Genomic DNA, 25,344 nt, shown 5'->3' with positions numbered 1-25,344 from the left:
GGTCTATTCTATGTAATCCATTACCTACGCTATGCTCTGTAGTTCAAACTCTAACAAATGGTATCTGATGATTCAATACTGAAGACTAAGATACTTCCCATGGACCACGTGCTTTCCCACACCAACACACCCAATTGAAAAAAAATAAATCAGTAGCAAGTAGTTGTGCTAAAATTCATCACTGGGAGAACTTTAGCTTACGTATCATTCAGATTTTCACTTGCTAGCATTCTACATTGTCACGTCTAAATATGGCTGTTTTATTCTGAACAGTCATTATTCCACAAAAGTTACAGCTGTGGTTTGGTAAGAAAACATTCCCTGTGCTTTCTGAGGCCTGCCCATAGGTACATTTCCTCCTGTGCTCTCAGCTGAAGTGACGAGCAAGACGTGCAGACCTATAATCAACACGCAGCTGAACAAAGGAGTGAAGGATGTTCTTGTCCAGATTAGCAAGTTGTTCACCTGAGCAAACTTGCTTTAAGTTATCCGGGGCTACAACCAGAAGATTGCAAAGTGCATGCAAAGTATCAAAGAGCTGCAACACCAGAGCAATCTGTGGTTAAGAAAAAGAAAGAAAAAGAGAGAGAGAGGTGTTAAGAGTAAAAAAAACCATGTAGGCACCCATCAAGATTCTCAAAATACTTCTTCCCTACTGAAAATACATTTCAGTCATTCTGTACATAGACATACACAGGCACATGGAATGAGAGCAAAACACAAACCAATTACAAAGTAACTAAGATAGCTTGCTATTTCTCACTGTATGCTTATCTCATGTTCAACACAAATCTACATTGCAGTTTAAAAGTGTACTGAACTGCTTGCAAAGACACAAACTGAAGGATTTATTTCCTCAACACAAAGCCCTAAGACATCATTGAGAAAACTAAGGGAGGGATGCTTTCTTTTGTTTTTGTTAAGTTTTAAGACTATTCCACGAAAGACTCATTGATACCAACAAATGTAAAATTAATAAAAAAAATCTCTACCAAATTTCAGTAAACTTAATCTCTAACTAAATATGATCAGAAGAGACTTAGAAAAACAAGTCCCCTTGTCTTGACTTTCTCAACATTTTGGCAATAGTCATTGGGAAAAAACAAAGCACTTGAAGCAAGAGAACCACAGGTCTTGGCCAGAAACCAAATCTTAGCTTTTACTTCAATACAAAATTCTATCTGGAATACACTGTATCATAAACGCTAAACACTTTCTCTCTCTCTCTATACATATAGCCTGCAAGCAACAAAATGGTATCAGCAGACTGCTCTTCAGGATGTGATAAAGCACTACTAGTACAATTAACAGGACATACAACATCAGCACATGAAATGCTGATATTCAAACAAAAAGATCACTTTCAAAAACTTCTCAGAAGAAATGGTAACATAAAATATTATCTAACCAATCAACATGGCTGTACATCACCAACGTACACACAACTTACCTTGAAGTCTTTGGCACACTTTCTATATTCAGCCACATCACAAATAGCCAACATGCCACCCATGCAGCTGTAGGAGTATTGCTGCAGGTGTTCGTAGATGAGTCGATGGAAACGAACTCCAAGCTCCATCAAAACCGTGTCCACGTTCTTGCCATCCATAGATTTCCTAATCTTTTCCACCTGCTTTCTAACGTAGCTGCAGACTTTAACACAAGCCTTAGGAAAAAAAGATTAAATAAAAATTAAAAAAATAAATAAATATCAAGAAACCTGTTCTCATGAAGTGCCTTCTACATCATAAGCTGAACATTAATTAGCGAGTTCTTTAAAATTCCCACAGCATGACATCATCTGTTACCTTCCAATTAATAATTCCAATAGGTTTTCATTTGTCACAGAGACATAAGTATGCATAAAAAGAAAGGATACAAGACAACATTTCACCAAATTATACTTTATGTCAGTTCAGTTTAGTCTGCACTTTTAATTTAAGCAACAATTAACCAAGGGGGGGCAATCAAGATGATTCAAACCCTGTCAGCAGTAGCTGCAAACCCAATTTAACAGCCATCTTCACTCTTCCCACACACTACCAACCTCTACAACCTACTGCTGCACTCTTCCCACTTTCACCCACCTTCACATATTCAGATATATTCCTCCCATTAACAATCTACTTCTCTCTAATTGCTCCCTAACAACAGCCTAATGCAACACAGCCCTGAAGTTTAAATTCCATCCTCCAGGCCATAAAATACAATACATTCAGTGGTACAGAAAATTCTGCAGTAAAAAAAAAATGGTCTTGCCATACCCACGCTGCTTTCTTCTGTTCCTAAGGGGAAAAAGCACCCAGCAACTAGATCTGATAACAAGTTTTCTGAAACTGATAGCTTCAAGCCAATTATCAGTTAACAACTTGGATTTAAATGTGGGCCTCTTGGGATGGGGAAGAATTGTGACAGCTTGTACAGCGCCTAATGTCAGATTTTTGTCTGACTCTACACACAAAATTCTGATGTCCCCTCCAGCTTGGAAAAGCAGTCCTCAATAGAGCCTGCAGTTCCTTAGTGCAATGGCTAAGGAAATCAATCCAATGCACTTTGTCAAACATGTATTTGTTAAACTCTGCCTCGTGTTTGATGTCACTCAAGTGCATTTCAAGCTATACTGATGAGTTGGAACTTAATTTACTTACATTAGTATATTGAATCAAAACGTTGTTCTCATCTTCTGGTTTGAAATCTGTCTTTTTCTGCTCTGCAGCCAAGATGTGCTTCATCTGTCCAATCATACAATTCAAAGTCCTTTAAAGTTACAAAGAACACTTAAGAGTTCTGAAGGGAATGTTCTCATTTCCTTGATTTTTACATTGACATATAGTGAAGTGGTTTTGTATAAGAGTATGCAGCATAGAACAACAAGGAAAAAATAACCTCACCACTTAATCTATACAATATACACCAAAAGGAAACATAAGAAACAAGGGACTGTAGTTACAGTGCAGTTCTCTAAAGATAAGCTTGATTTTTAGAAAGTCATGAAGAAAAACAGAAGTAGGGGAAAAAACAAGCAAACATGCTGGCCAGTTGGTTTTTAAAGGGACACATTAAGTGGGAAGTAACCAATCCCAGCTCTTCAGAGGAGCTGGATAGCACTGCTGAGGGAATGGGACAGCCAAAGGAAGAGTTCCAAATGCTTAGTTAGTAGAATTAGATCACACTGTGTATTATTCAGCAGCAAGCATCAGAAAACACTTGTAAAATGAAAAAAATAAAAAAGGAAGGGCAGGGGAAGAATGTTTATGTCCACAAATGTAATAAATGGATCCTTTAAAACTCCTTTTCTATGCATAGAAACTCAAATTCATTCAACAACCTATGTGCAATCAAATTAAAAAGGAAAAAAATTTGACACTCTCCTCCATTTCTGCTTTCAATAAATACTCCCAATAGACTGGTTACACAGAATACAAACTGACAGAAAACCATTAGAACTACTTCTACTTTTGGTTGACTAGTAAATCACTTCTATAGAGGCAGACAATGATGTGAATGCCATTCCAGAAGCTCCTGAAGGACTCGTTCAGGTTGCACAATGTTGATGGCTTTAAATTTAGAAATTACTTGCATTAGCAATTTCAGCATTAGGAAGTGCTTTATTTTTCAAAGTAGATCATTCCTTTCAGTAAGGCAATCAACTCTTAGCAGCAGTGGTACCACAAAGCAGCATGTAAGCAAGAGCACACATCTTACATGTAACACTCATCTGAAAACTAAGCTCTCCCTTACGTGTAAGAGTGCCAGTGCTTATGAAGAGTCCATCCACAAACCTTTGAGCACAGTTTTCCAACATAGATTTGTTCTCCTAAGTCTTACTGCCACTTTTAAGAAGTTATTTACTTGACACAGTTAAAACTATTCTAATGCTGACAACTGACCCATGCCTGTCCAGAGCCAAGCTTATGGTTGCTGTGGTTCAAGTATTTCAAGCTTTGCATTTAAGCCTTTATCATCAACTTCCAGCAGCAGCAGCTAAAATCTCAATTGTTTCATACACATATTCCACCTCCAACCATTCTTTTTGCGCCTGCAGAAAATGCCTTTAAGAAACAACTTGCAGAGCTCTCTGGAAATACATCCAGTCTCCTCGTTGTCTCCACAGAAATCACCCTGGAAGACATAAATGCAATGCCTACTTTTCCTATATAGAGCTGTTCTCAACCCTTTCCAGTGTGGAATGACTCCTACATAAATTTCAATGAGTTCCAGAGTAGCTTTCATGTCCCATAGGAAGGCTTACTGCCATCACTGCATGATTTTCATTTACAAATGTTATGGCTATTCCAATATGATCAGAAGAAAAGGAAAAAAGATTAAATAAGTCACAATCTCAAAGCAAGCTGATGTCAGAACCAAAAATCATTCCAGGGCTGCAGATTTCTATGACTAGGTGTAATCCATAGCACAGATTCTCTCACATCATCTAACCTATTTTTGCCAAACTTTTTCCCTTATGGAAATTCTGCAAGTCTTTAACCTATTTCAATCATCATTCCTTCAAATGGGGGAAAAAAAGTAGCATGAGACAATAAGGTAAAGCTGAATGACAGCACTCTAAACATAACAGATTTGCTAATATCTTTCCCAATTATATAGGGTCAGAAAACTGCTACATAAATAAGACTCTCTATACAAACAAAATCTAGATTTCCTGCACAGAATAATGTTAAAAAAAAAAAATAATGACAACTTTGTGTTCAGAAATATTTAATCCTGAAAAGGGAACCAAATAGTAAATCACAAAGGAGTTTTAAAAGAATTGGTGCTTAACAAAGTTTAAATCTCTACTTGCCGATCAATGCCCATATCCAGCTTCACTTCCATCTGTTCTATGATATCCTTTTTCTTCTGAAGGCATTCGGATAACTTAGGAGACGAACTGCAACAGCATAAAGAGTTGTGTGAGAAAGGGTTAGAATACCAAAACAAATCTGTTTGCTGGGATGGCTTCTTAAATCAGGGATGTGTGAAGAATTCCTGTTCCATCAAGAAGGATGAATTTAGGTGGAGTAGGCTGGCTTCAGATCACCAAATCTGCACTGACTGGCAGCTCGTGCACGCTGATTCATAACACATCAGTGTGTTCTACCTTGAGCAGATCCAACCAGCAGCTCATTGATTCCATGCAGATTCCATGTAATTCACGTGTTGCTCCACAGCATGGCCAGCTTCTTCCCCTGCAGAGACTCCACCAATCTCTGCAGCCCTGCTATCACCAGCTCACCCCAAGATGCAGCCATAAAACCACACTACCCCAGTGCAATGCAGCAGCAAGATCTCTGCAAAGCAACTCCTCTTTTTCTTTCAATACCCTAAAAGCTCCCTCTCTCCTTCTGGTTATCTAAGGATAAATTCCCTTCCTCCTCCTCCCATGACAGTATTTCATCTTCCTGCAACATCAAGCTGAACCACTCCAAGAATAAACTCTTCTTAACAGAGATGAAAATAAAGAATATAAACCTGCTCTGTTCACCAAAAATTACCATTCACAATGGAAACTAATCAAAATTAAAGTACCTGATTAATGGCATCAGATGATCATTGAACTGTTTGTCAAACAAATGGAAAATAGTATTGGCCTGGTGGACAACATCCAAGAAATAAAGATTCGCGTTCTTTGAATCAGAAGAGGGAATGCCTAAAGGAAAGAAGGTTTCATTAATATAACAATGACACACAGTTCCTTAATTAATGTGATATTTCAAATATGCAGATTTTTCCATGAGTGCTAAAAATCACATGCTTAGAGTTGGATAAATTTACTGTGGTGCCATGTATAGAATACTTCTCATAGGTTTCACTTAACCGAAACATTTTGAACAAGACCAATCAATGAGGCACAGCAAAAGATCCATAAAGATGATCTGCCCAAAAAGGCCAGTGAGATGAAGTGTTCAAGAAATACTATACTCACCAGCAAGGCCTGTTTCTAATGCATAATCAATGTGTTCAGTGCATAAGAACTCTACAAGCATAGAAAAAATTCTGAAAGCGTTCTTCGGTAAGTCAGATGGATCAGAGAGCTTAAAAGAAAAAGAAGAACTTTTATTCTAAAGGTCAGTTTTACATACATTTGAAAGCTTACCCAATATTGAGTAGAGGATAAGCTTAAAGTGTAACGAGTATTTCAGAAAAACTGGAATTTTATTTTAAATTAAAAGCATCCATACAGAGAACTATTCAGGAACAGCCTTCAGTACCAACAAACTCTTTGGTACTAACAGGTAAAATGAAGGCAATGCGCTGCAGGATGCTATGGAAAGCAAAAATACACACAGTTTCTAATAATAGCAGTGATAATAAATGAAGGAAGGCATTAATTCAGTTGTAAAAACACAAACATCCAGCTGTAATTTCTGTAATCACCTAAACCACCCACTGCTTGGCGCTGAAATGAGGTACCTGGTAAAGGCTGACACTGTATGCACCCTGCCCTTTTTCACTGCTTTTGCCACTGACCACAGCTAGAGGCAGTGCTGCTGTTCCATCACTGTCTCAGTACCTCAGAAAAAAACAACACGGTCTGAACCTCACTGACATTTATCACAGTTCAGCTGGACTCAACAGAGCATGACAATTTTTATTAAGTGAAGCAATGCCTACATGTACACACAGCATCTCTACCTTCATGAACTGTAAGCAGCACAGGATTTGGGGCAGCAACTTGTCTGCAAATCCATTTTTTTTTAAAGAAAAATGCAACAGGGCTTTTGCATGCAAAAAAATGGAGCTTTGGTTTTCAAGGGATTAAGTGGAGACTTTTGGAAGCTTGGAGTAAGATTACTATCGCAATCCAGGTTAATTTACACAAGAACACTCTAAGGGATTTCCACAGGATGCCTAAAAAATGAACAAAAACAAAATCCCCACCCTGTTAGAGACATTTCCAAGCATAGGGATGTTTCAATATAGGGTTAGGCAGAACTGTCAACCTTTTCCTCCTAAATCAGTCATGGTTGGGACTCACAGTGTACCAGCTGTCATACAATGAAATATTCCAATTGGCTAGCCTATCATAGAATTATAGAATGGCTTGGGTTGGAAGGGACCTCAAGGATCATGAAGCTTCAACCCCTGCCACAGGCAGGGCCACCAACCTCCACATTTCATAGCAGCCCAGGCTGCCCAGGGCCCCATCCAACCTGGCCTTGAACACCTCCAGGGATGGACGGGGCATGAATGGGCCACTACTTAACTTCTCCTTTGCAAAGTGAATTGCTCTGATCACAAATACAGTCTTAGCAGCACGATGACACAGAGGTTTTTAATGTGCCTGTCATTCTAAAAGTCTCCTTATTTCACAAGATCCATTTTGCACTCAACCAGTTTTCCCCAATGCAACACCAATCAAATCATCCAAACCAATGCAACTGAGTTTAGAACAAAAAACAAACAAACCTGACCCTAACAGGGGGAAAAAAACAAAAGTATGCTTAAGAAGTTTGTTCTATGATTTTAATGATTTCCTAGCAACAACCATACTGAGAAAAAAAAAAAAAAAAAGGAGATGATATACCTGCATTCACTGACTTCCACCACTAAGAATGTGATCATCCCTACATGCATAAGTAATACTGTGCTGGATATTTTATTACATGCTTCCCCCATCTTAGAATGTTGAGCATTAAAGCTTCTGAATAACTAAGGTGTTAGAACCTCTTCTACACTAGGCTAATTTAGAATATTAGAGGCATCAAACTATTGTTTGGAATGACTGTGTTTATCTAATAAATATTGCCCTAGGAATTCACTGAAGTCTCCAATAAAATTTCATAGGTTTTCACTTACACTTGAATACCAAACAGTAAATTACAGGCAATAAAACAGGTGATTTAGGTAGAAAGAAAACCTTTCCGGGTAGCACAGGTTCTTAAAGAACAGTACAGAGTTATTAAGGTAACTTAATTAAGGTACTAAAGATGATTTCACTTAGTTCTTTGTGTCAGTTCTCTATGACAATTGAAGAAATGGCACTTGATACAAAAAAACAACTGTGTAGTCACAACTCTGTAGGGGAGGAAAGCAGTAAATTTGTCTCAGTTCTTGAGTCTGGTTTATTTAAAAAGAAAAAAAAAACCAACAAAAAAGAATCCACCTATGTAGCTAAGTAGGTTTAACCCTACCTGCTTCTTCCAAATATAGACAGATAAAAGTAATCCACATTTATACAGAAAACCCCAAATCCCTAATATGACCCCAACTCAGTGAGAAACAGAAGAGTTTTTTAATACACTGCAGTTCTTCCCTTCTATCTATCAAACTGAACCTCAAGATTTGATTTGATACACAACATTTTCTCTCTAACAGAGACAGCAGGAAGTGAACTTACTCTGTGACATCTCTCAAAAGCTTGCTTGGTTTCCTGCAAAAGGTTCACCACCACTTCTTGTGAGAGGAAAGTTTCTCCATGGGTGTCAATGCTTGGCCCCAATGGCAAGTTAGTACGTTGCCTTATCCTTTCCTTGAGGTCCTGAATACTAGAACAGAGACACCGAAAGATTTCGCTGGGTGCAAATTGCGAGGCTCGCATTCAATGATACTTCACAATAATTCAGTTGTTAACTTACAAAAACGGAACCCAAGACACAGTTTGGGATATGCAAGCGTTAAGACAGTCTTACAAGCTTAAAAAAAAATTGCTGGTAATGCAAAACAACCACCTCTGATCCCACAGTCAGCCGTGTCCTACCATGGCACGCTCATACCATGGGAACAGCTGCTCCCCCCTGGGGTGTGTGCTCTGTGGACAAAGTTTAGCCTCAAATACGTTGTTATTTCTACTTTCAAAACACTGAGGACTTCCTCTCTCATCCACACCCACAAATCCTTTCATCCTCATCCCTATCTGTTCAGTCACGACTTAGTCAAGCATGCTCCAACACATTTCCATGCATAAAGCAACCCAGTCGTTGCAATCAATTTAATTTTCCCCAAGAAAATTAAATTTTTATCTTTGTTTGTCTTCATTTCATGACTTTGCTACTGTTGTTGTTCTCTTCAAATCATTCTTCATGCCTGAACCCAGGTGCAATAGTCTCATCACCTTTTCCTCACACAACTTTTCTTTCTTCCTTTCCCATGCCTCCCTACTGCTTTATAGTTTCTCTACCCTGAGGATAATGAAGTCTTGTTTTACCTTTCTCTAAGTCCATTGCATCTTCTGGGCTCACTAAGAGCTTTTTCACTGACATTGCTATGGACTTTTCCCCTTCCTAGGTCTTGGGAGGGGACCACAAGACCTGGGCAGGTGAAAAAAAATGTATGCTTTTAGATACACACATACACATGCGTTCGGTACCTTAATTTTGCTTCAGTCCTTTTGTGGATCTGGATCCTAAGTTGAAACATAAGTTTAACTGGTATTTTTCATTTTCCACAAGTACATAAATACCATGCATCACCCTTCACACGTATCAAGAGCAGTAAGATTTAGAGAAAGCTAACAGAAAACAACAGCAAATTATGAAAAGTTGTAGGTCGCTTTAGAAGTCTGCTCTTTAGCAGTTGATCACTGTACATCTAGCATGAAAAATACAATGTTTCTCCCTTTACCACCTCCCTTACACTTCAGAAGTGTATAAGAATAGAAGAAACTTACCCTCCAGTGCCAATAGACCTCTTCTGGTGGTTTTTGGAATCATAATAACGTTGCAGAATCATAGCGCTCCTACTTTTCAAATAACCAATTTCCACCTCAATGTAATTCTCCAAGTAGGAAATGAAAATGGATTTGATAAGCTTAGACAAGAAAGTCTGCTTATCAGTACCCAAGTTAAATTCCATCAATTTGCTTGAAAGATTAGTAGTTCTTTATGCAAAAGAAACAAAGAAGGGGAGAGGAGGAAAAGGTTGCATTTGTATGAATTACAGCATTACATGCTTGTAAAGTACATAGTACAACAGAATACAGATCATGATTAGAACTTCTAGCAGCAGCTTTATATTTAAGTAAAGAACTTTACATAATTCATGTTTGATTACATACAGCACAATTGCCATCAAGGCAATCAGGACTGGCTTTTGCCCAGTCTAAAAAGAAAAAAACACATTCAAAGATCTCAATGCTAAATACCTCCCATTCAAAATAATAATAGCTATTTAAAGTTTCTAAAAGAATCTAATCATTGGAAAGGTTAACAGACATTACATTTTCCCCATTTTTATGAGCAGTTTACTTTTTTGTCCTGTCTTCCTACATCTTGATGACGTTTAATCATTTCATTCCAAGAGGATATCTACAACAATCATTTTATCATCTACATATAAATATACCTTGTATATAGATCATAAAGATTCTTAAGATACTGCTCTGCATCCGATTTCCTGTGTTCTTCCAGCTGGTCCTTTACATAACTCTGTAAAATTTAGGTATATCTGTTAGAAGAACAGGTATCAAACCTCAGGTCATCCACACTTGTTAGGTGATATATAGTTTTCTTCAAAGCACACACCCTTAAGCAATCCATATAGTCTTTGGGTTAAATCTCTGATATAACAGACTTTACTACAGATAAATACCTTGTTTTGAAGAGAATGATTTAATAATACAAAGTAACAGCAGGCAAAGCAAACAGAATAGACACTGCTCTGAAAACATGCTAGACCAAACACAAGATCCCACTCTTAAAGAATCAAAACCATTAGAGGCCTAACGGCACGTCTGCAGTTGACAGAAAGAAAAAGAGGTACTTACATATTTAATTACTATAATATATACATAATGCAGATACAAGCTTAGAATATTCCTGTAATTGACTATTTGGCCAAAAATATGGTTTACTGTAAAATACTAAGTCAAAATGGTCAAATGGTCAATGGTTGATGGTCAAATTCAGGGATGAAATACAAACTCAGTCCCTACTCTGTACTATCAATAATGAGAACAACACTGACTGGGAAATTACACTCTGCAATGAAAAGGCATGTTGTTGACTTCACATGCTTAAGGGACTATGCTTTCAGGATGGGTAACGATGTTTTCAACTAAGGTTTCTATGTTCATATAAATACTACAAGTTTTTTTTTTATTATTATTACTCAATACTAACCTCACACATGAAACCCTATTCCAACTATGAACAGATTAAACATATTCATTAAATGTGAAATTTATTTTCCTGACATATTCTGGGTAGGTGGCACACAGAAGAAATCAAATGCGTATGACATCTCATGAACAAGCTAATGAATGGGCTGATTCCTTTTTAATTTTACATACTGAATTTGAATCTTTTCTTTCTGGTTGTATTCACAGTGCAGGTAGATTTATTTGAAATGGGTCTGATTACCTGTATGAAACATTATAATGGCAATCAAGTGTGATCCTACATCTTTATACAAGACTATGAATATTGTAAATTCTGAGCAGTTGTTACTTCAAGCACATGTGGATGAAAAGCTTCCTCAATCACTTTAACATCTTAATATTTGTGATACCTGAAGTTTAACTTCAAAGATGTTTTGGATGAGTTTGGCTAGCACAGTCTCTGGATTGCTGAAGACTTCTCCAACTTGTTTATTCACTCGCTGGCAGAGAATGGCTGCATCTTCAAACACATCATTCCTCAGGAATGCACCCTAGGGTTGTGGAAACAATTTCACAACGTATTTACAACTACTTATAGAACTGAGGAAATCAACACCCAAAGAGATGCGTTTAAAACATAAAATGCATTACCTCTTGACACTGTTTTATGTACACATCAACGCAATGGGAATAGCCCTGTGGAAGGAGAAAAAAAAAGGCTTAAAACCAGGCTCTCCATGTTTTTAATATAGAGCAAAATTAAGGAAATAAAACTCCTGCAAAGAAGTTAACACAAGAAATGCATTCATCTGAACCATAGGCTTTTTCAAATCCATTCTTGTCACAAACCTAGCAGAACTTCACTTATCACAACTCTCCATGGATACACACCACGGGTTGTAATGCTCCTCAAGCACAAATGACAACTTATACACATTCAAGAAAAATTCCCTCAGAATGGTCTCTGTTGACTTTGCCTCTTGATTCCCCACCACAGAATCATGGAATAGAATGGCCTGGGTTGAAAAGGAGCACAGTGCTCATCTAGTTTCAACCCCCTGCTGTGTGCAGGGTTGCCAACCAGCAGACCAGGCTGCCCAGAGCCACATCCAGCCTGGCCTTGAATGCCTGCAGGGATGGCATTTGCCTCCTTTATTCCCCTACACTTGATTTCAGATGGAACATCTCAGTATACTCAGTATTTTTAAAAGGTAGACAAGTTACGGTTGTTTGCCTGTGCAAATATTTTCACTTAAAAGATGAGTTGGTGGATTTTTGTTGGTTTTGAGCATTTGTTTTGGTTTTTTAAATTAATTTTTACCTTAAAATGAAGCAGGACAGCTGCTACTTCTCTCATTCTGGATATTTCACCTCTCCGCTGTGCACTGGTAAACTCCTGAATTAGCTGGCACTCTAAGTCATGGTACTTACCTGGAAGGGAACAGAGGAAAGAAGGTTAAAAAAAACATTTAAAAATAATCCATGAAGCTATGTAATACAAGCACTGGCAAAAATGGTAATACTGACAGTACTGCATATTTCTTTAATCAGCTTTTACGATGCACATATGGGAATATGGATTGAACTGGATAGATAACTTACTTGCTATCTTTGATTTTACTTCAGAAAACCTGTTAACATCAAAAAATACCATGATTAATTTCAAATCCACGTCACAAGAGAAATCAGACATCCCAGAGTGCCTGTTACTCATGATCTATTTAAAAAGGAATATATGTAACACAAAGACGACAGAAAAGTTACATACTTCATATCCATAAGAACCTACAAGCATCTAATCCAAATCTAGCATTAAGTCAGCACACCAAAATTATCCCATTAAAAGTCTGTTAAGCAGTTTAGGATGTGTATGTAAAGATGATCCTACAACATGAGTTATGCGAACACAAATTCAAGAATGCATGGTGTGCTTATTTCTCTCCACATCAAAAGACACAGGAATCATTAAGTGAAATACAGCCCCTTCCCATCCCATTCCCTCCCTGCTGTCCACCCAATCCCCCTCCAAAATAAAAAAGCATTACAGAATTACAGCCATGTGAAGTTATTATTGTGGATTTTTTTTCTGTTTTGATTTTTTTAAAGAGATGTTCAGGTAGAATTTTACCTGTCAAAAGGCAGTTCCTGAGCAATCAAATGCAGTTTCTGAATAATATCAGCTGCCTCTTTAATCTGTTACAAGTAAAAACATGACAGCCAGTTACTAAAGAAGGTCTGAACGTGGGCTACTCCTTTCTTTCATCTCTACTGTTCAGCTTCCACACTGTAGTTCCTATTCCTTTAGTTGATACATCCCATGTAGGAGATCACTTTCCTACAGAATGCATTTTAAGATGCTTAAGATATTATTTAATATACAAATTACACTGGTCAAAACATGATAAAAATTCTTCTGCTATATGGAAGCACTTGGAGCAGCTCCTCAAGCTCATCACCATACCAGGCCAACAAGGCTTGCAGACCAGAGTTCCTGATCTGATCACCCCTGAGTAACGTGGCTAAAACTATCATGTTTCAATTTGCACCCTTTCATACTGAAATAAAATAGACAACTGTAACACACAGATGGATGAACTGCAGCACGATACTTTGTGATGAATTAGGATAAAAGTCATTGATTTGGTAGATAGCATGGACTGCTCCAAAGCATGGCTATGAGACAGCTGTAAAAACTTTTATTATTTGGTCTTAGCGACTGGAAGGAACCTTGATGGGAGCAAGAAAAACTGACTACTACATCCAGGCAAAGTCTTCATACAAGTAGACATAACAGAAAGTATAAAGAAGAGCGTGCAATTTGTCTTGCTTTTCCTGTACGCAGAACTAGAGCAAGAGGAACAGAAGCACTGAGATCCTACACTGCCACCACTTACGAGCAGCTCAGGATTAAAACTTCTCAAGAACAGAACAAGATGCACAGGTAGGAAAATAGAGCACAGTCACTGCACGAGGCTGGCTGTGCAGCAGAAATAGAGGCTCTAATAAAGCGTAGTCATTCTGCTTATTAAGAGCAGCTTATGTTTGGAACTGTCAGCTTACAATAGCCTCTTAAATCAAAAGCAGCCACGCTCCTCAAATAAATCCAATGAAACAGCAGTTATTTCTATTAGGTATTAAGGTTGCTTCAAGCTAACTAACAATTCTGCTCAGTGCTGATGTCATGAGGACAGTCTATAGATCAGCACTTATTCGCCAGCATCACCCCCAAAAAAGCCCAGAAGAAAGGTAAATAAAGAACAAAACAAAATACATCAGCAAACAAATGCAACATCTTCTGTCTCCTTTTCACACAATAGCTGCTAACTAACTTCTTAGATTTTTATTGAATTCACAGCCTTTTCTTAAGCACAACAGAAGCCAAGACGAATCAATTCTCCATGGTTTCTGCTTAAATCCAGACACATTTCATTTTTAATTGAATCGGGCTTCTGTAAACCATTAAGTCAAAATAAATATTGATTTGTAAGACACAACTTAAAGGCTATAATGCATCTGAAAAAGTGGACAAAGCAGCAAAAGAAAATTTTAACAGAATTGGCATGAAGAAGCAGATAGCTGTAATGGAACAATACTGAGTACAGAACTAATGCAGAAGAGATGTAAGAATAATAGTGAATGCTGAGCACAACGATGCTGTTGCATGATAAATAAGTGAGCTGCTACATCATTTTTTAATTGATTTGCTCACTTTAAGACACTTCAGAGCAGAAGTGGGTCTGGTTAGCTGGCAGGACAAGGCAAACGGCAGCGGCTTGGAGGATGAAGACACACAGCACATAGCTTAGGACAAGACAGCAAAGAAAAGCCATCACAGAGATAAGCTGGAAATTGCTCAGTACATCAAGGACAAAGTAACGTGGGAAACATCTTCAATGTGAGGAAAAGAAAACAAAAATGGTAAGAACCCAAGAGATTATAAGAACTGACACTGCCGAGAAAAACAGGAATTCCTGCAGAAATAATTGCACTGCAACTCCTTGCCTCCCTTTCTCAGTAGCCCTTGCCCTTAATGGCTTAGAGAGAAGTCCACACTTTCATAAGGGTTGGCACAGAACAAGAAATCACAGTGGAAATCCACATCAGCTCAAAAATCAGAGGATGCTGCCAAAAATTAACGTTTAACCTTTCAGAACGTTTATTACCATCTCATACTTCAGAACTGCTTCTAGTTCAAAGATGTATGAAGACATCATACCTCACACCTAGGAAGGCTGCCTTATAAACACTATTTCTACTTGCTATTTAAATGTGTGTCCCCACATACATCAATTGCTGACTGACATCAGGCTCCTGGCCCTTCCTGCATTCCTCCTCTTCCAGATTTGCTCTGTGTCTTCAGGGCATACCAAGATTAATTTGTTTAACAATTTCCAGGCTTATCATATTTTATCTACCACAGATTTTTCAGAGCCTCCAACAGAAAATATTACAAAAATAAAGTTAAATTCCCTATGAGATTTTTTCTGCAGACAAAAAAAAAAACTTGCTTTACCTTCTGACTTGTTATGGACTGTGTTCCCTTAAATAATTTTAAAATTAATGTTTTATTAGGAAAAAAAGAGAAAAAAATATGAAAAAGGTCACATACAGAAGAACTGTTGTTACATTGGAACCTTCCTGTTTTCCTTGGATGTCAAAAAAGGTTTTTTTGCACTCCCTCTCAGAGCAGGACAAACTATCAACAGGCAGTGATCACATACCCACAGAGCACGATGCAGATGCCACTGTACAGTAGGTGACTTGTTGGGAAATGCAAGTACATGAAATTACTTATTCTGCAACTCCCTAAGAGATGCCTCCAGCTCAGCAGTGAGGTCATTTATGAGATGCATAATATGAGAAAAAATATTTTTGTGAACATGCAAAGCAAGTTCTCTGCTGCTACAAAACTGCAATTTTTGACTGGTCATACCACTGTGCACACAACTTATCCAAGGTGTGATGGTCATTCAGGACGCACTTGGAGGAAGACAGACAAAAATAACACCAAAAACAACAACAAAGCCCACAAAAATAATAATAATTAAAAAAAAAAGACCACCTTTACTGATCACATTTCACTATGCACTGTGAAAGTGCATACATCTCTTGCTTACATCTGGACACTATTCCTACAATCTATTTCCACTAGCCAGACCACTCAGATTCTATTTGCTTCACAAACACACTTCTGAAGCGTAAGAAAAACAAAATGCTTCAACGTTTCTTTGAAGTTTTCCTGCCTAGATCCTCTAAATTCAGAGGGTGGAGACATAGCCACAGGACTACACAAAGCCCAAAAGCATGCTGTGACAAAAAGGTATCCAAGGCCAGTGGACTGACCCAACAGAGTGAAGTCTCACAAAGAAGCTGCATTCAGAAGCGTTCTGCGTTACAGGGTGGATCTGAGGCAAAAGGTTCAAAGAAAAAGGGCAGATATTGTATGCACCCTAAAGTTGCCCCCACCACAATTTCTCAAATCTCTGATAATTTCATAAAGTGAAAAATGCCAACGTTGCCACATTCAGCATCGCTGAATACAAATGCTTTATCAGCAATCTGCAGCCTAGTGTTGTTAATTTACATTTCAGAACAATGAAACTTTAACAAGTCAGTCACTCACTGGTTTGAAGTCTGACCACGGTAAGTCATGGTAGCAGCTTGTAATTAGGGCAGTACTGCTTATTGCTTTGAACTGCTTTCATCCCGCTGACAGCTCTTACCTTTTCAGAGTTTGTAAAAACATCAGACTTCAGCTCTCCATCCAGAAACTCATTAAAGTATTTCATCAGCTTCTGAGCCTCCACAGCCCGTTGCCGCGGCGTGTTTACCCCCTCCAGTTGGTCGCCAAGGTGACAGACCTTAGTTGCTACATAGCTGATGTGCTCATCTAGTTCTTGGAAGTGTTGGAAGGCAACCTGGGAGAACGTACACACGGGCACAATGCTCAGATTTCCATCTCCTGTACTTTTGGAAGCACTCCATTTACATCAGTCAGAATCCAGGCATCAGCTTTTCCACCTCAGAGCTGCACAACTATTTGGAACCGCTAATCAAGCTCAAGCCACTGTTCAAAGTCTAGCATCTTCCACTAAACTAGTGTGAAGAACAGCTAACACTCATTACTGGAACATGCAGATAAAGCAGCCTCTGACAGGGGAAATTGCTTTCCATCACGTTTTCTATTTTTACCTCAAACAGAAGCATGCTGTACCAAGAAACACTGATGGGAGCACACGATGCTTCTAAATCTGCAAAGCTTGGTACCAACCACATGCTTTAGATTTTACCTGGTTGCTCTTCTGCAGCTCTTGTACCTTCTTGGCAAATTCCTTGGCTTCTTTCTGGCACTGCTGTTCTAGTTTCTCCACCTTTCTTTGAATCCTCTCATCCATTACCTGTAATTCTTGGATGTGATTCACAAATTCTTCCAATAATCTGATTTAAAATAAAAGATATTAAGGCAGATTTTAGTTTGAAAGATAGTGTAGATTTGTAAAGAGCAAATAACTCAAACAAGAACTCACCTTCAATGCTGATATGACCATGCCTAAATTACAGATGCTATTTTATTTTAAACAACACCAAGCCAGTTGTGTAGAACTATGTCTACATAAAAGCTACGTGATCAAGTAAATATTACATGATAGCAGGGGAACACAGTTAAACACCAATTGCTCAAGAGCCTGATTCTTTCACTAGCACAAAAATCCATGTATCCCCATCTTCCTTAAACAAATCTCATCAAGACAAAGGAAGCTCAGGCAACCACATCCCTTCAGTGTAAGGGCTATAACAGTACAGTAGTCTGGATGTGGCTCTGGGCAGCCTGGTCTGCTGGTTGGCAACCCTGCATACAGCAGGAGGTTGAAACTAGATGATCGTTGTGGTCCTTTTCAACCCAAGCCATTCTATGATTCTAAAATAGTTTCTACTGTACTGCAGATTTTATAATGAACTTGCAAGCCACTCTCCTATTAATAGGCAATGAATACAATCATATAGTCTGGTAAAGTTGTTTTGGGTATAACCACACTCCTTTCTCCTAACATTTCTTCCTCTAGCATATATCACTAAGTTTTCTTTTCCCTGCCATTTCCCATCACTGTGACTGTACTTTCAGACACATTTTGTTCTTTCCAATCACAGGATCTTCAAATGCATTCTTAAATTTTCTCCTCTCTCATTCCACTCTCCATGTGCTCCCCCCTCATTCTTGTTCTTGTCCATCCTGTCCCACTCCAGTTGTCTTTTCAGCTCGTATTTTTCTAAACACGAGTCACCGCTGTGCAGGAAATTAACTATTCCCAGGTCCTCCACAGCCATAAAATTCATTCTAATAACTAGAAATATATCAATGATTGAAAAATACTGTTGTCCGGATTTAAGGTCAATGCAAAGACGAAAAGAAACCCAAATCTTTTCCAGGGAGCTACTTCTAAAGTGCTGAGGAACATGCATTTTCAAACATACCCTATTCAGAAGCTATTTGTGAAGCTGAGGTCCTTTCAATGTGCATTACTGCTGAAGCACAGAAGGGGCACGCTGCTCCTGCCCTGGCTCCTCACACACAACCTAGGAACGCTCAGCAAACAGAAGGGAGAAGTGGAATGCGTTGTCTTCCCCTCACATGACTCCTTCCCAATAACAACTGCTATTATTCTCTCAGCCAACACATAGGGCTTTCTCTGAGCATTTCATAATTGATACTAATATGATTTTCGTACTTGCATGGAGGGAACTGAATTTTCCGTTTTCATTTCTGCTGCTGAAATGAGTGGTTTTTACCCTGCTGTTTGGTGCCTTTTTGCTCACTGTATTACTCTAAGAAACTAATTAGTAATTCTAATTCTGAAAAACTAATTAGTCTTTCAAGTGGTATCTTTACAAGAGTGCCTAGAAAAAGTGACAACTTATTACAGAAACCATGACTGTGACAAATGCTTACAACTCCTTGTGTCCATTCCCTGCTTGCCAGAACCCCAAAAAGCAAGCATCTTGCATTAGATTCCAGAGAAAACTATGAGGGATAGATATAAGTATTTTAAAAATAAAACCTGGATGATTTGAAGTCACAGAAAGCATAGTTTCAAACAAAAGCATCAAAGAAGTGCTGTTTCTGTTCATTTTAACAAGCCATTTCTGTGTAGTTTGGGATAGGTTTGTTTTTGAAACAGGTATCATGCCAATTCAGCACTTAGTCTGCAATAGCATTCAGCAAGGCAAGAGAGGAAAGAATGCTTAAATAGAAGAGGTAGTTGCTTGGCATGTTTCTCAGAACAGAAATAAAGAATTCAACATCCTTTCTACAAAACAAGCAAAAGAAAGCATCAGTTTCTAAAAACAGGAAAAAAACAAACCCAAAACCACACAGCCAAAAGGTTTCTGTTTCTTTTGCCTTCCCTTCCTCCTACACTGGAAGATCTCACTAGAAAATTATTTACTGCTGTGGGAGACCTCCACTCATCTTGATATATGTGAGGGTGCATCACAGAAGTTAAAATGAGCAAACCCACAGGACTAGATAAGAGAGGTTAATTTAAGCAGAGTTGGTGTGGGCAACAATCACTAACTACTGTGAAGTCGCAGGCACAGCTGTGGAGAAACAGCTAGAGGAAGCAACGGTGTGTATTTGCAGGCTTATTCCTGCTTATCTTGCATGTAAAGCTCTATATAGGATGCTGACCTCTGATTCAGAGTTAACAGCTCAGCATCCATCCTCCTCCAAAGAGCCAGACTGCTAAAAACCAACGCCTTTCGTCCATGTTAATGAAGCTTTTCACATCCATTTTGAGTAACAGCTCATCTATGAAGTTAGTAATCCTAAACTTCTCAGGATTTTTATCTTAGGTAGCTACAGACAACCTCAAACAGAAATAAGATTGTGTGGGTAAGAAGTCACTAAGCTACTGCACTCTGTGGATCGATTCACCACCATAATTCTAAATCAACACTGAGGAAACTAAACTTTCTGTTGAGCTCAAAAGCACTGCAATAATTGTAACAGGAATAAGATCAAGCTCATCTCACAGGTAACAATCATTTGAGAAATTAGAACATTTAATTGCATCTCTAGAAAAAATGCCAATATTGGTTTAAAAAAAAAAAAAAAAAAAGCTAATGTGTAGCACTATTTGAAATGGCCACTTTTTGAAAATGAAGATCATAGAATGGTTTGGGTTGGAAGGGATCTTGAAGACCATCCAGTTCCAACCCCCTGCTATAGGCAGGGACACCTCTCTCAAGAGCAGGTTGCTCACAGCCCCATCCAGCCTGGCTTTGATTGCTTCCAGGAAGGTCCAGAGGTGCAAAACACTGAAGCTTAGATGTAAAATGGTGCTGTATAAATTCATGCCTCAGAGATATCAGTGCACCACCTGGTGCTGGGCCAGTAACAGAGAACTGTTTTCTAAACTTTGGCTTGTCTCTCTTGAGAAACTTCACCCTCCTTGCCACAAACAAGAGCTGGTTTCGCACTGTTTCCCCCTTCCCCATTTCCTCTGTACCCTGCCCTTGCTCCTTTTCTCCTTACCACTAGCTCACAGACACCGAATTTTCCCTTTGCTCTGCTTTCCAAAATGCTAACTCAGCTAGAAAAAGCTGACATCTCCATTGGCTTAGTTTCCAGATACTTTAGTGAGCTGGATTTTATCCTGATACCATTTGCCTATAGTTAGCTCGAGATAAGCCATCACAGCATGCAGGTGAGTGCAAAGAAAAGGGGCTCAAGTCCACCTCCATCCAGAAGAACTGAGCTGCTCATTTGGTTCAAACTGCAGCACACACACTCAGATCAAAACAAGCTATGTCAACATTGCCACGTTCCTGCCCCTCTTCCCAGCCTACCAGTTTGTGACTTTTATTTGCAACAGCACTGTAAGTGCTGGGTCCTAAAACAAGCTAAACTAGCAAGAAACTCATTAAGTTGACTTACTGATCTTAACAGAGAAGCCTAATATTATGCTTTAATCCAGAAACTGCAGTACTTTGGAACGTTCATGTCTGACAAAGAACAACAGCATCAATTCTCCTTTATTCAAACTGCCTAAATTAGAAAGCGACTTTCCCCACTCCTGTCAATTCTGAGTAATTGGCTCGTGGTCACAAACTGTCTGTTCTCCCACACGAAAATCTCACTGGGTGTGCACCAGCACTACACACAGGGTGTATGTAATAAAGCAGTGCAATTAGAGATGCAACCATGCAAGGCCATTACACAATTTTATTTTACCTTTTTGGATCAAAAGCTTCTCCACCTCTGGAACCTCCTCCAGGTGTCCTCCATGCCAGCCGTTCAATGTATTCATCCGCCACAAAAGGCTCCTGGACACGAAATAAAAACTCTTTAAAACGTGTAAGCAGCTGCTTAAGATGTGGCACATCATTTTGAAAGCTTCACTGCAGTGAAGAGCAACCACAGCATTGACAATGAGCACATCACCCCTTATGCTGATATATTTAATAAAGAACGTTGTTCTCAACGTGGTGGGGCTTGAACACCTGGCCTACTAGCTTCCAGAGTGCCTCTCTCACAGGCCATGCAGAGTTGCCCCTATATTACTTGCTTTTATTTCCCAGTGAGCTTATGGATTGTCACTGCAAAGTGTGTGACATGCTCTGCAAGCTAAACCACCAGCAAAAGTAACCAAAGCACTGCCCTGTGGCTGATCACTGCCAGAATGCTGCTGCTCACTATGAGACATCCAACTGCAGCTGCAGAAACAAAGCAGATAAAGGGGAGAAAAAACAAAGGAAGCATAAGAACAGGCAACACTCATTCTTTTTTACTATCCCAAAAAGGGAAAACAGGGCGTGCATGGTGTTAAAAGCACAAGGTTACACAAGTTTGCCCCATACTATCTGCTGGATCTTCCACAAACATTCTGCACAATGGTGAAGAATTATTTTTGCTCCTAACATTTTCTGGATGAACTAAGAGCTCGTATTCTAGCTGATCAAACACACCAGCTCAACCATTTCTTCCACAGCTGAATAGTAAAGTATCCAAAACAAAGTGCAATGATACCTATCCCTTAATTAACAAACAGCAAAACAAATAAACCAACACCACCAAGCATTACTTCTTCCTTTAGATCTGTTGGTCATCTAGCAGCACTGCACTGGTGCTAACACTGCCACATCTCAGACTGGCTAATGAAGCATCCTCACAGCCCCTAGGACTTCACAGGGAGCTTTTTCCACCACATACAATGGATCTAAAAGCATGACCCAACACAGAAGCAGGAGTGCAAAAGCAAGGGCTGGAAAGCAAACACTGCCAGTCCTTGCACATAGCAATGAAGTTGCCTTTCTCCCCAAACACATCATGCCCTACCCAGTCAAGCCCAGCTATTAAACACAAGTATAGAATCATAGAACGGCCTGAGTTGAAAAGACCACAATTCTCATCCAGTTTCAACCCCTTGCAGGGCCGCCAACCACCAGACCAGGCTGCCCAGAGCCAGAAGCCATATTTTGCCACCCAAAAGCCACACAAAAGCTTTCTGAATATACTTTGCAATGTGCTGAATCCTGCTGGCTTATGCAGAAGTTTCAACATCTCAGTGGGCGACTCCTCTTCCCAAGACTGACTACAGCAACTGTGTTCTGCTCAGGCAACTTGGTTGAGCTTCAAAAGCAGTAGCACTGAAAATACACTTCCCAACACATCACTCATCTCTTCACCTCAGTTCTGATATAAAATCATATCTCAAATTGGAATATGCAATGTAGTTACATGTATGTGGACCCTTTTCATCAGAGCTTACAACACAGCGCTTTCATACTAAGTATAAACTCTCTCTTTACATCACCTTTACATCTGAGTTACTGGGAACATTTTTGGTAGTTTAATTATAGCTGAAATGAGCCATTCAACACAGCAGCAGCCCTTCCAGGGGAGCCCCCCAGCTTCATAGCTGTCTTATGGATCTTCTCAGCACTTCTCCTTCGTATAAAAACCACAGCCTTTCTTCTGAAGATCCCATAACCCAGCTGGAGTACCACTCTGGATGCAAGGACACCAATGCCAACTCTATGGAATAGACCTATATAAGGGGTGCACTACTTACGGATGTGTTCTGTGTGCCTGTATATACACATATGTACATAGATACACACAGAGAGTGGTGAGGTGCTGGAATAGCCGCCCAGAGAGGCTGTGGATGCACCGTCCATCCCTGGAGGAGTTCAAGGCCAGGTTGGATGGGGCTCTGGGCAGCCTGGGCTGGTGTTAAATGGGGAGGTTGGCAACCCTGCATGCAGCAGGGGGGCTGGAGCTCCGTGATCCTTGAGGTCCCTTCCAACCCAAACCATTCTATGATTCTATAATTCATTCAAATGTTCACACAATATAATTGCCCCTACACGCATAATGATTCTTTTTTATTATTTAAACCAACTTTACAGAGCTTTTCTGCAAGCTGGGTCTCCTAAGGAAATGTAGACTGCTTTTAATACTATCTTGATAATACGGTCACCTATAGCTATCCGATAGCCTAATTCCTATTTTAATTTTCCTTTCCAGTCCTGAAGAAACTGCTGAAAATCAGCTTCTACAAATGTCATTTGCAAGTCCATTGCCTGTTATCAGATGAGCCCCAACAGTCAATTTCTTCACAGCTTTGAACTCAGCTTCAGCTCAAGATGAATTAGCGCGATCCTATCCATCCTGCCAATACTCCTGATTTAATAAGAGATAAGCCTGAAGTGGGTGATAACCTGGCCTGTAGGAACACTAAACTGGACCAAGCCACATTAAAATCTAGAAACAATCATTATGTTTTGAGTTACATGGGGTAGAATGAGCGCACATAGCGTCCATTTTCAGCAGATCTTCCCATACAACTTCACATATTTATATTGAAAATTACTTTCAAACATGCTTTCATGCAAAGACTGAAATCTAACACTAATCTCAGGATACAGCTGAGGGTTACTCCCATAACAAGCACATGTTTTCATGTCTTACCTTCATGGCAGTCACTTCAATCTAATGCATGAGGCAATATTAACGTAATAAATGTGAATATAACCCCTCCTGCCTCTGTACTGAAATGCAAACAGGAGAGAATGAAGTGCTGCTTTCCCTTCTGGAAAACAACACTTCAAATGGATCTTTTTGCAAAGATCTCAGCTACTTTGTAATCTCACCTCTATTGCAAAATGGAACACGTTGTGCATGATCCCAAAGCACCCAACACAGAATGGCCAGGGTTGGAAGGGCTCTCAAGGATTATGAATCTCCAACCTCCCTGCCACATGCAGTGCCACTAACCTCCCCATTTAATACCAGCCCAGGCTGCCCAGGGCCCATCCAACCTGGCCTTGAACACCACAGCTTTCTTTACACACAGAAGTTCTCCCATGCTCAGCATCTGCATAATCGCCATGCTGAGGAATGAAACCTCTTCAGAAGAATCTATGGTGGAGGTGTGGAGAGGACACTAAGCCTGGCACCCACCTACATAGGTCACATTGCATTATTCTCCTTGTTTCTTAAAACCAGGCAAGCAAAAAGACATGAGTCACAACATCCACGTGTTGGCGTTGATTCATAAATCCAAGTGAGCACAATGCCTTTAGACAAGACACCAGACCCTGTGATGAAACAGGAAGGCCTATCCTGAAGGCTGGGGAAAGTGTGTCCCAGTGTTAACACACCCAACGGGCACCTGAGTGCCTCCAACCGGCAGCGATGGGTTGGAGCGATGCCTCCACGCACCAGCCATAGGAGCAGGCACGCAGGTCACAGCACGCCCAGGCCAGAAGGACGGCCAGGCTCCTGCTGTGCGCCCTGCCCTGCCCGTGCGTGGCCTCGGACGAGATATCTGCCTTGTTGGGCCTCAATACGCTGCAGACCAAGGGCGTGCTCACCGTTTCAGAGGCACTCGGGCGACGCGACGCCGCCGGGCGAAGTTCCCTCCGCGTTTCAGCGCTCTCTTCCGGAGCAGAGCGCTGTCAGCCCACGGCGCAGCTGACAGCGGTGCACGAGAGGACGAGGAGGGCTGCCGCCCCGCACGCCATCACCCAAACTTCCTCCTCCCTCCTCGCTCCCACACCCTCCCGTTCATCCTCCCGGTTCCGGGTTTCCCATCCCGAGGCCCGGACACCCCGCACGGAACCCGAGCACCCACCTCGAACAGCTCGGCCGCGGTGGCCATGACCGCGGGGCTCCTCAGCGGCCTTCCGCCGCCCCGTCGCCGCCGCCCATTGTGTCCCGGCACAGCAGCGGCAGCAGCAGCCGCCGCGACGCCGCCTCCGCCCGCCGGAAATGGCCGTGCGCCGGCCGGCAGTGCCGCGCGCAG

At 40.2% G+C, this 25,344-nt stretch overlaps 1 protein-coding gene across 2 annotated transcripts; it reads right to left on the bottom strand.

Annotated features, from left to right (window-relative positions):
• EXOC5 (exocyst complex component 5) lies at positions 1–25,321 on the bottom strand. Of its 2 annotated transcripts, XM_048950226.1 has the most exons (19): positions 25,174–25,321; positions 21,270–21,361; positions 17,329–17,476; positions 16,762–16,956; positions 13,167–13,231; positions 12,641–12,669; positions 12,360–12,469; positions 11,690–11,734; positions 11,449–11,589; positions 10,285–10,367; positions 9,611–9,820; positions 9,311–9,346; positions 8,342–8,489; positions 5,927–6,035; positions 5,530–5,650; positions 4,805–4,891; positions 2,649–2,757; positions 1,451–1,666; positions 1–556 (listed from the first exon to the last, which is right to left on the bottom strand). In XM_048950226.1, exons 1-19 carry the CDS (start codon positions 25,198–25,200, stop codon positions 368–370), a joined length of 2,160 nt encoding a protein of 719 aa, XP_048806183.1. In that variant the 5' UTR covers positions 25,201–25,321; the 3' UTR covers positions 1–367. The 2 variants fall into 2 exon arrangements, with proteins under 2 accessions (XP_048806183.1, XP_048806184.1); XM_048950227.1 differs by lacking the exon at positions 9,311–9,346.
• Positions 25,322–25,344: the final 23 nt, after the last annotated feature.

Source organism: Lagopus muta, chromosome 6, assembly GCF_023343835.1.
Source record: "Lagopus muta isolate bLagMut1 chromosome 6, bLagMut1 primary, whole genome shotgun sequence".
Taxonomy (NCBI): Eukaryota; Metazoa; Chordata; class Aves; order Galliformes; family Phasianidae; genus Lagopus; species Lagopus muta.
This window is presented reverse-complemented; position numbering and strand designations above follow the sequence as displayed.